Genomic DNA, 12,466 nt, shown 5'->3' on the forward strand with positions numbered 1-12,466 from the left:
GGGCTACATCTGTTCCTCCCTCCCCATCAACCTGGACCCTCTGCAATTTGCATATCGCCCCAACAGGTCCACGGAGGACGCCATAGCCCATGTGCTGCACACAGCAGCATCACACCTGGACAAGAGGCAGGGGAACTATGTGAGAATGCTGTTCATCGACTACAGCTCAGCATTCAATACCATAGTCCCCTCCAAACTCATAGCCAAGCTCAGGGACCTGGGCTTGAACTATGACCTCTGCCAGTGGGTCTTGGACTTCCTGACGGGCAGACCCCAGGTGGTAAGAGCCGGCAACTGCACCTCCTCATCCATCACGCTCAACATAGGGGCCCCCCAGGGCTGTGTTCTGAGCCCCCTCCTCTACTCCCTGTACACACATGACTGCGTAGCACAGCGGAACAACAACACCATCATCAAATTTGCTGATGACACAGTAGTGGTGGGCCTGATCTCTGCCAACGACGAAAGGGCCTACCTGGAAGAGGTAGAGAACCTGTCACAGTGGTGTCAAGAGAACTGCCTCTCCCTGAACGTCAGCAAAACAAAAGAGATGATTGTGGACTTCAGGAGGTCGGGGGTCAAGGACTACAGCCCCCTCAGCATCGACGGGGCACCGGTTGAGAGAGTGAACAGTTTCAAGTACCTCGGAGCCCACATATCCGAGGACTTGACATGGACCACACACATTGACAGTGTTGTGAAGAAGGCACGACAACGCCTCTACTTCCTCAGGCGCCTAAGGAAGTTCCAAGTCAGTCAGAAGATCCTTAGGAACTTCTACTCATGTACAATAGAGAGCATCCTGACCGGCAACATCACCTCCTGGTTTGGGAATAGCACTGCACAAGACCGTAGCAGACTACAAAGAGTGACACGTTCAGCCGAACGCACAATTGGAGGGGGGCTTCCCACCCTCCAGAACATTTACAACAAGCGGTGCAAGGGGAAGGCTAAGAGAATTATTAAGGACTCGAGCCACCCGAACAACTGCCTCTTTGAACTGCTGCGGTCAGGCAAGCGATACCGGAGTCTTAAGGCGAGCACAGAAAGACTCAGAAGAAGCTTCTATCCCCAGGCCATCAGGCTGCTAAACGAACAATAAACACTATGCAACAACCATCAAATGCACACAGCACACACACCCACACGCACACACTCACTCAAACAAACAACACACTGCAGCACCCACTCTCCACACTTTAGATCACACAAACACACTTTACACTTTATATTTATTGATAAAGGATTTGCACTACAACTCGTACACCTACTGTGAATTGTACCTAAATTGCACCTCGTCCCATTTCTGCCTTGCACTATATAGTATTGTATATTAGTACACTGCACAGTATTGTATATTGTATGGTAACTACGTCTATTCTGCATCGAACATTGTACATATGTCTAAACTGAACACTGTGACCTCATTTTTTTACTTCTAATTTTACTATGTTATTTTATTTCATACTTATCTTGTCTTGCACAGTCTCTGGAGCGTAACAGTAAGAAGCATTTTGTATAAAAGTATTCTGTACTTCTGTATGACAAATATTAAAGAAACTTGAACTTGAAACTTCAAGCACAGATTCCTTTGAATGAGTCTTTAAAAATGCTTGTCATGCATGTTTTTTTTTTTTTTATTTGTATGTCTAATGTCTTTTGTAGGGTTTGTGTTGTTTTTATATTTGTATTTGATATAAATTGTTTTACTCCATTTATCATTTCTATTATTGTCATTACTGTACTGTTATTGTTGTTATTTGATATTGTTATGTTTATTATTGTTGTTGTTACTGTATAGTGTGCTGTGGTGTTTTGTTTATAAAAAGTAAAATTTGATAAAAAAAATTTAAAGAGAGATCTGGCGCCAAACCAGAATCCAGACTGTGGAACCCGTTCGCGTCTATTCTTTTACCAGCGGATTTCCAGTTCCGTGTTCGCGTTCTGCGATCTGATTGGCCACTGACGTTTCTGGTGCGATCTGATTGGCCATTGACGTTTCTGGTCATGTGACATGTGCGCCCAATCGCGTGACGCGCCCATTTCCGCCTCGAACAGCAGCAAACTACCTAACGCCTAGTTTATCACTGGTTAAGCTTAGGCGACTCTTTCGAAGTTGGTTAAGGTTCGAGATTGGAATCAGGGCTGGTGTTCTATCGCCCTGCTCTAAGACAAACTCTGGTAGCACTTTATAATAACACCCTGTTATAATACATTTATAAGGTATTTGTAGATAATGAACTAATCATGAACAAACCATTTATATACATTCATAAATGATTATTAAATCATTTATAACTATATTTGTATACCATTTACAAAGTATTCATAACGCATTAGTGGATAATGAACTAATCATGAACAAACCATTTATATACATTCATAAATGATTATTAAATCATTTATAACTATATTTGTATAACATTTACAGATTAGTTCTACATTATTTATAACTCATTATCAACATTGTTTGTACTTGATTTGTTCATCATTAAATAATGTTGTTTAATGTGTACTGTAGTAACACATTTGTAGATGCTTTGAAAAATGGATATGAAAAAACTACTATACTGTATCTCCATTTATTTTTCATGTTCAACAAATGATTTGTTAAGACATTCATAAAACATCTATAAATCATTTGCAGATGCTATCGTGGGGGCCAATCTAAAGTGAAGCCTATTCATAATTAACAAGTGTCTAATACAGTTAATTATTTGTTTACTTTTTCATCACATGTTACAAATGTTGTAGGCAGCTTTCGGATACACCCTTCTTTGTGACATCAAACAGTGACAGAATTAGGACTAAAGATAAATGCAATTTTATTAACATATAAAATACATGTGCATGACATGTAGTGTAACATCGGGGGGCACTAGGACCCAGGAGTACCCTGGCCAGGTATTGAAGAGTATCTAGAGAGGAAGTCTCACGCGAGCGAGACTTGACGTCACGTGTGTTGCCGACTTGCCGTCTGTTTGAATGGAAGCACAAGTTATCCGTGCTGCTCCTGCCCCACGCTTTTAATAAGGTATGAGCAGGTTAAACACCTTTTTTTGTTGGTAAATCTATTCCATCATTTCCGACCTACAAACAACTGTTATGTTGTGTAGACGTTCGTGTAGATGTGGTGGCCGCTAACGTTACATTTGTTCCTAATGTGTGCTCAGTGTGCTCAGTGATGATGACACGACACAAATAATTATTACTCTTGTGTGTTGTGTTGTCATCACATACATACTGAGCACTGAGCACACATTAGGAACAAATGTAACCAGATATAACATTGAGGAACAAATTATAAAGTGTGTGAGTGTGTATTGTTGTACATAATCACATCAGCTCTGGAAACTAGAGTGATTAATTCGGTTTGAGAAAGAAGTGCAGCTAACTATTTAGCTACTGTCTGTAACTGCAATGCATTTTCTGCTTTGCGGTCCAATGTTCACCAAAACACACCCTTGTTCCTCAACGTTATATAGACAGGTAATGTTTTGTAAACTAACGCTACGTTTAGAATGGAATGAATACATCAAGTATGCATCGGCAAAGATCGTTAGCTCAAAGCTAATCCGGCCCGTTTTCATCAACTTCTTATCTTTTAGAAATATGTTTTTATAGTGAAAATAATTACCAAAACGTCCGGAAAAACCTCACAGGAGCATTATAGACTGTCATACAAATGTACAAATGCTATAAGGTGGAAATAAATGCACCATAAACACTACTTTGCGGCGTCGTTTCTTGCGCTAGCTTCTGTTAGCCAGCATTAGCCTTAATTAGCGTGAGCAAGTAAACTAACAGTAAACGTTTTTACATGAAATACAGCCCAAAAACCCTGCTGACAAACGTTTGCTTATTAAATACATTCTATAATATAATAATACAAACGTTTCATTACCTCTCTGTGACAACAAAGTTGTTTAAATAACAGGAGAAAAGTTGCTAAAAACAATGTATTTGGACGCAACATGTTTCGCAATTATGCCACATCAATGTGGAACGCCCTACCCAAAGCTGTAAAGGAATGTGAATCACTACCCACTTTCAAAAACGGACCCAAAGAACACCAACGGGAGACTGCAATTCGAAACTGGCCCCTACAAATGTCCTAACCCAGTTGTACAGTAAAGACCAAGTATGGCTTTGTCAGTATTCCAATGTACAGTGCCCCCCCCCCTACCCAACCCCCCCCTCCCCACCTCCAATGTACAGCCCCACCCAACCCCACCCCACCTACCCAACCTCCTCCAATGTACAGTTTCTATGTCAAATGTATGTCAGTATTCCAATGTACAGTGTACAGTGTGTCCCCCCTACCCAACCCCCCCCCCCCCCCACTTCCAATGTACAGCCCCACCCAACCCCACCCCACCTACCCAACCTCCTCCAATGTACAGTTTCTATGTCAAATGTATATACACTCTTTTTCTGGATTTTTTTGTATCACAAACAGTACTGTATTTGCAAATCTGGTATGTCATAAATGTATAGATGTAGCAGTACTGTCTATCTGTATGTCGTGTGTGTCATATGATGAATTGAAAATGGGGGACCCTGATGTAAACAAGACAAAAGTCTTTCTCTGGTCTGCATCCCCTTAACAATTGTATGTATTGAGCTGTACTGTACTGTACCCATTCTGCAATCTGTTAATAAACTGTTCAATCAATCAATCAATCAATCAATCAATCAATCAATCAATCAATCAATCAATCAATCAATGGGACCGGAAGAACCATTTTCAACCCAGAAGTCCTACCGGAAATGCCTACTTCACGTTGTGCAAGTGGTCTATAGTCTAGAAAATAATAGTATGATTATGATTAGTATCATTCTATTTTTTCCACATCTTTTTGGTAGGGGTGTGTGTGTGACCCTCATGAAAACACAATCATAAAAAACAGTGATTCAAAATAAATCAGTGATTTCGAAGACTCCATCTTCAAAAAACCCTGTAAATGATCTGCCCTTTGTTAATTTGCTTAGCTTTTTACGTCTTCTTGATCTCAGGAAGGTGCTGAATGAGCTCAGTGGCATCTTTCTGCTTATTAATCATAATAAGCAGATTTCCCAAAATGTTGGCATGTTCCTTTAACTGCTGCTGTGACCCATTGTCACCTCTATATTTATATTTTTATTTATAAACACTACTGGATCCTACTGTGAACGGAACGTGCAATAATAGTTAATGTTACTCACGTGTGCCTTGTACATATCTTCTACATATTAAGATCCCCTTATTTTTAGCATTTGCTTGTATTTACGTTGCTAATTTTTTGTTAGGAACTGTGTGATCTGTGTGATTTTGTGTGTATGGCAAAACTGTCTGTACATGACACTGACAGACAGTCATGTCTGTACATGTGTCTGTGCACATGACAATAAACAATCTTGAATCATGTATTGTAAAACTGTTTTAGCGATATTGTTAATTAAGACAGTCATGAAGCATCTTTGAATTGAACCAACATTTTTCATGTTATAAATACTGAGCGAACTCAGTGTTGAAACGCATAAGTGAACTGCACAGCCTTTCATAACAAGTTGGACCAGTTTTGCAGCTTATAATTCTTTTTCAGCATCTGGCCGTACCAGTATTTCTGAGACACCTGACCTCACCTTATACTATACATTCACTTCAGAACCAACAGCAGAGAAACAGGAGCAGCTACTCAGGAATACACACATCATCACCTAGGTCTGCTGTTGACATTTTCAAGACGCATTCAGGAATAATGTGCAAAACCCGACATGAGAATTGCCGGGATGAAAACAGGAGTGGGTGCAGCCGTTACAAGAACCAAGAAGCAGAAAACTGAACAATTATAACCATATAATATAACCAATATCATCGGAGAAGACTTCTATTTTCAGGCGTGTACAGTAGCTCATGTAATAGGAATAAACAAGGCAAGTTAAACACACAAGTTAGCCTGGAATAAAAAAAAAAATAAAAAAATGGACAGCATGTTACAGGTGGAAAAGGAGAGCTTGCAATCTGTGAGAAAACAATAGCGTAAGAAGTGCCATCACCCCAAAGATAATTTTTATTAGGAGAGAAGAGAATCAAGCAGTTAAGCACATGGTCACTGGAGCAGCTGAAGATGGAGGCTATGAGACCGAGAAGAGAGATTTCCAACGTTGTGCTGCTTCTGGTCGTCCACATCTCCACAAACTGTAAGTAGCCTACCGCACAGAAAAGACTATCTGCCAATAAGTCCCATGTGTTGTGATGATGTGGGCTCACTGTGCGCTCATATGATGAATTGAAAATGGGGGACCCTGATGTAAACAAGACGAAAGTCTTTCTCTGGTCTGCATCCCCTTAACAATTGTGTGTATTGAGCTGTACTGTACCCATTCTGCAATCTGTTAATAAATAAAATAAATAAAACATGGATCCTTGTAAATTGTTTATTCATTAAACATATTCAAAAGCAGTGGTGTGCAGAGATAGGGGGGGGCTTGAGCCCCTGACCTTTTGCCCCAAGTGCGCATCATAAAAAAAAGATACGTTTTATTTTTTTCAAATGTGAAGAAATGTATACTATATCCACGAAAAAATAGACCTTATCAATTTAGAAAGTACCCTGCATGCGCAGTGAGGAGATGTAGACAGTGAGGAGATGTAGATAGTGAGGAGGAGATGTAGATAGTGAGGAGATGTAGACAACAGTGAGGAGGAGATGTAGATAGGGATGAGATGTAGATAGTGAGGAGATATAAATAGTGAGGAGGAGATCTAGATAGTGAGGAGATGTAGACAGTGAGGAGGTGTAGACAGTGAGGAGGATCACATGGAGGAAATATAGACCGTGAGGAGACGAGTTAAACATAGATTTATTAGCTTGGAGACATGGTTTGTGGACAAGCCAAAACTAGGGATATTTTCCTAATGTTTAAGTGGTTTTTACAGTGGCCCCATTACTTGCAGTAAAAGTGTATATTTGTATCACTACGTTTGTCTAGCAATGATTTTAATCTCTGCGCATTGGCCCGGAAAACAGAGGATTTAGATGCGAGAACAAGAAGTCGTCATTAAATCATTGTAGTCCAGAGAAAGAGGAGCCCCAGGGCTTTCGATGGACATCTAAATTTCATAAAACTACACTACCCAGCTCACACCAGCCGCAGACAAAGGAAGGAAAACCATTGACCACAAGCATTGACTAGAATATCGTGTTTATATCTTACGGGTCAAACAAACCTCAACGCTATTGCCATAAAATACAACGTATATTGTTTCTTTACCTTTCTTTAACGTCTGATAAAAAAACTTGACTCAATCCGGTAATCTTTTACGCAACTGTCCTATTATACAAAAGTAACTGTACTTACAGTAGATTTAATTCACTGTCGTTGATGCCCTCTACCGGGCACCTGGTGGTATTACATCCAGATGTATCACTGGTATTCGAATAGAAGAGATCTTAACCTTTCAAATGATGCATCACTTGATCATATGAAGCCATTTATAGGCCTGGCATTTTACATTCTATATTCATATTGCATGTGTCTGGATGTATGTATTGCAGGTGATTTTTGGGGGGGAAATATGGCTAGGGAACAGGCTAGGGCTAGATCCACAAAGAATGGATTGCATGGTGCTAATTGCACCCTTACTTACAATTCATTATGAATTGAAAATGGGGGACCCTGATGTAAACAAGACGAAAGTCTTTTTCTGGTCTGCATCCCCTTAACAATTGTGTGTATTGAGCCGTACTGTATTGTACCCATTCTGCAATCTGTTAATAAAATGTTCATTCAATCAATCACCGTGTAGGATTACAATAGGGATCACTTTTTTTTCATAATTTCATTGAGCTGTATGTATAAGTTCACCTGATATGGATGCAAACACCCTCAAATTAAAGCTGAAAGTCTACACTTTAATCTCAGTCATTATTCCATTTAAAATCCAATGTGTTGGAGTACAGAGCTAAAATAACAAGAATTGCTCACCAGACTCTGACTTACGGGCTTCACTGCATTGTGGGTATACAGTACACACTAGATTCCAAAAGTGCATGTCTGAGTGTGCTACTGGATATGCAAGTTGTACTTTTTGCCTGAGGCCAAAACACATGCAAAAGTTTAGAATAGTTAGCATGTTTTCCGCCGTTAGCGGGAGCTACTAGCATGAGTTTCATTACAACGCTGGCTGATAGTATTGTCCCCACTAAAAAGGTCCGGGTCTTCCCTAACCAGAAACCGTGGGTAGATAGTACTATCAGAGCAGCTCTGAAATCCCGCACTACTGCCTATAACCTGGGCAGAGAGTCGGGAAACATGGAGGAGTACAAGGATACAGTCTATACTCTGCGCAAGGCTGTAAAACTTGCAAAACGGACATATGCTGATAAACTGGAGACACAAATGGCACAAAACGACACAAGAGGCTTATGGCGGGGACTGAGGACAATAACTGACTACAAAGTCAGCGCCCCCTCAATGGCTCTCGCGGACAAACTCAACTCTTTCTACGCTCGGTTTGGTGTAGACAGTGGCGCCGCTAGCTCAACGGCTAGTGACGTCACTGGCGCGCCGGCTGTTGTGGAGGGGGGGGGGGGGGGGCAACCGCAGGGGGGCGGGGACGCTCTCTCATTGACGGAACACAGTGTGAGAAGAGCATTTATGCAGGTGAACACCAGAAAAGCTGCTGGCCCAGATGGTATAACAGGACGCATACTTAAGTCCTGTGCCAACCAGCTAGCCCCTGTGTTCACCGCCATATTTAATCAATCCCTGGCGGAGTCAGTGGTCCCTGCCTGCTTCAAGATGTCTACCATCATCCCTGTACCGAAGAAACCCTCCCCAACATGTCTCAATGACTACAGACCGGTGGCACTCACCTCTGTGGCCATGAAATGTTTCGAGAGGCTGGTCAAGGATCACATTTGTGCCTCCTTCCCCAGTGATATGGACCCTATGCAATTTGCATACAGGCCAAACAGGTCCACTGACGATGCGGTCTCCCAAGTACTGCACAGCACCCTCTCTCACCTTGACCGCCAGAAGGGAGGCTATGTGAGACTGTTGTTCATTGACTACAGCTCAGCGTTCAAGACCATAGTCCCCACCAGACTGGTGGACAAGCTGATCGAGCTGGGTCTGAGCTCCGCTCTGAGCGCCTGGGTACTGGACTTTCTGAGTGAAAGCCCCCAGGCGGTCAGGGTGGGGGGTCAGACCTCCAACACCATCACCCTGAGCATCAGGTCCCCCCAGGGCTGTGTTCTGAGCCCCCTGCTGTACTCACTTTACACACACGATTGTGTGGCCAAGTTCAGCTCCAACTCCATAGTGAAGTTTGCGGACGACACGGTGGTGGTGGGGCTGATCTCGGACAACGACGAGAAGGCCTACCGGGAGGAGGTTGAGGTACTGGAACGCTGGTGCCAGGACAACAGCCTGCTCCTGAACATTGGTAAAACCAAGGAGCTGATCGTGGATTATAGGAGAGGACAGCAGGAGACACACACACCACTGAGGATAAACGGGGCTACCGTGGACAGGGTGAGCAGCTTTAAGTACCTGGGGGTCCACATCTCAGAGGATCTGACATGGACAACACACATAGACTCAGTCGTAAAAAAGGCGAAGCAGCGCCTCTACCACCTGAGACAGTTAAGGAAGTTCAGAGTATCTGGGAAGATACTCCAGTCCTTCTACTCCGGAGCTGTAGAGAGCATCTTGACTGGAAACATCACTGCCTGGTATGGAAACAGCACGGCACAGGACAAGAAGGCCCTACATAGAGTGGTGTGCTCAGCCGAGCGTACCACGGGTATTGCACTACCACCCCTGCAGGTTCTATACAACAAGAGGTGCAAATCCAGAGCCTGCAGAATAATGAAAGACCCACACCACCCCAACAACAGCCTGTTCAGGCTGCTGAGGTCAAGCAGACGCCTGCGAACCCCAGCTACTAGGACAGAGAGACTTCGGCTCAGCTTCTTCCCCCAGGCCATCAGAGCCTTGAACACTGAACTCTCCACACACAAGCACACATGAGCACACACACGACACACACACTGTACACGCTCACACACTAGCAGCCACTTTAACATGAGCAAGCACACACTCATGCTGCACACGCCCACATGGCCGCCTAGTTATAGTTGAAAGTGGGGGTGCACGTTTTTTTATTTTTTTTTTGACATGCAAGGGGTTGTTTGGAGGGGGTCCGGCACGACCCCCTCCATGGCAGACTTTTTTTTTAAATTTAATGAACCTGTACGTGCAATTTCCTGCAATATAGAGCCTTCAATCTTGACCAATAATGCTGCTCTTTTCACTATAAAACTCAGTTTATATTGCAGTATGATTACTATAATAATAATATATTATACTGTATATACACTGTATATTGATTTTTCGCTCATTCATTTTTATTAAATCAATCTCCTTTCAAATAGGCCAAGTTTTTAATAAGAAAGAGAAAAAAGATATATTTCCATTACCTGTAAATCTTGTGTCTCTTTCTCTCCTTCTCTGCCTCCTCCCTGAGTCTGCAGTGCACAATCATGACATCGATCTCAAAAATTAAAAAAAAAAAAAAGTAAAAAAGAAAAAAAAAAAATGGAGGCCCCTCGTCACTATAGGCCCACGGGCCGCGGCCGTCATTAATCCGGCCCTGCTCGTCTGCCATATAGATAGCGTTAACGTTTGGAAATGAAGTCAACGTCATCCAGCTCACACCACATATCTAGATAACGTTAGCTAGCGGCTAGCACTAAAGCTAACGCCAACCAGAGAGGGAAACGTTATTATTATTTATTCGAGGAAACCGTATGACCAGATCGCAATTCGGGACCGTGAAACACTTTTATTGTATTGCGTGGTAGAACCGTAGAAGTTCTACTACCACTCAATAGTAACTTATGTCTAACATAATCCTTTTATTTGAACAACTTACTGGAAAAGCCTGCCTGCCTGCCACCAATATTATGACACACTCTGTGGGCTTTGATTTACACTCAGCCTACCTGCAGCCAGACTGCAGCGCTGTGCTCCAAGGTCTACGCGCTGGAGATGGGAGGAACTGGATCAAACCATAATGGGGCAGGGGGGGGGGGGGGTTCGCAATCTTTGGAAACTTAAAAACTTGTTATTAAGTGTCATTGCGTATTATTAATTTGATTGAAATTACGTAGTTATGGTTAGATTTATATATTGGGGGGGGGTATATCATATTTTTCATATGATCAAAAAGTGGTGGGGCAAGATCATACCCTTGCTCCCCCAAGTTCAATAGTGGGAGAGCAGCTGCTCCGCGTGCTCTTAAGGCCAGGCGCCTATTATGGCCACTAAGGAAAGGTCACTTTAAAAATAGTATAGTAACAGTAACAGTGTATTGCACTACCAAAGGACCTAGCATGTCCTCCATGCTCTGTAAATAACTTATGTACAAATACCGATATGCCCTACTATGTTACTTGTTTATTGCACAATGTTGTTTTATTGGATTCTATTATATGTTGTTACTACTGTATTGCACATCGTTGCGGGCAAGACCACCCGCATTTCATTGTATACTTGTATGCCATGACAAATAAAACTCTTGACTTGACTTAGAGGCATGCAGATGAACTTCAAAACCACAATCGTTTTTTCAAAACAGTTTTTTTCTTTCTTGTGTACGGAATAGAGCTGAAAGCTACTTTTAAATCCTGGGTTCAATAAATTGTCCTAGAATTAGAATCTCTACTTATTGCAAATTACCTTTTATATACTGTATATACCAACTAAACCTGGTAACAGGCGTGCACTAACCTGGAAGGCCAAAGGTTGAAATATACCATATGCAGTGGGCTGTGGGCTACAGTGGTAACTCTACACAGTGGCTGTGGGCTACAGTGGTAACTCTACACAGTGGCTGTGGGCTACAGTGGTAACTCTACACAGTGGGCTGTGGGCTACAGTGGTAACTCTACACAGTGGGCTGTGGGCTACAGTGGTAACTCTACACAGTGGGCTGTGGGCTACAGTGGTAACTCTACACAGTGGCTGTGGGCTACAGTGGTAACTCTACACAGTGGCTGTGGGCTACAGTATGCTGGACAGTCGTAACTCTACACAGTGGGCTGTGGGCTACAGTGGTAACTCTACACAGTGGCTGTGGGCTACAGTGGTAACTCTACACAGTGGCTGTGGGCTACAGTGGTAACTCTACACAGTGGCTGTGGGCTACAGTGGTAACTCTACACAGTGGGCTGTGGGCTACAGTGGTAACTCTACACAGTGGGCTGTGGGCTACAGTGGTAACTCTACACAGTGGCTGTGGGCTACAGTGGTAACTCTACACAGTGGGCTGTGGGCTACAGTGGTAACTCTACACAGTGGGCTGTGGGCTACAGTGGTAACTCTACACAGTGGGCTGTGGGCTACAGTGGTAACTCTACACAGTGGGCTGTGGGCTACAGTGGTAACTCTACACAGTGGGCTGTGGGCTACAGTG

At 42.9% G+C, this 12,466-nt stretch overlaps 1 protein-coding gene across 3 annotated transcripts in view; it reads left to right on the forward strand.

Annotated features, from left to right (window-relative positions):
* Positions 1-5,660: 5,660 nt before the first annotated feature.
* Positions 5,661-12,466, forward strand: part of crfb16 (cytokine receptor family member B16) — a 40,440-nt gene continuing 33,634 nt past the window's right edge. For all 3 annotated transcript variants that reach the window (XM_084327439.1, XM_084327440.1, XM_084327441.1), the window contains exon 1: positions 5,661-6,183. In XM_084327439.1, coding sequence (XP_084183565.1) covers positions 6,111-6,183 — 73 coding nt within the window. In that variant the 5' untranslated portion in view covers positions 5,661-6,110. The remainder of the gene's footprint in view (positions 6,184-12,466) is intronic.

Source organism: Notolepis coatsorum (genome assembly GCF_963971535.1).
Source record: "Notolepis coatsorum genome assembly, chromosome: 13".
Lineage (NCBI taxonomy): Eukaryota > Metazoa > Chordata > Actinopteri > Aulopiformes > Paralepididae > Notolepis > Notolepis coatsorum.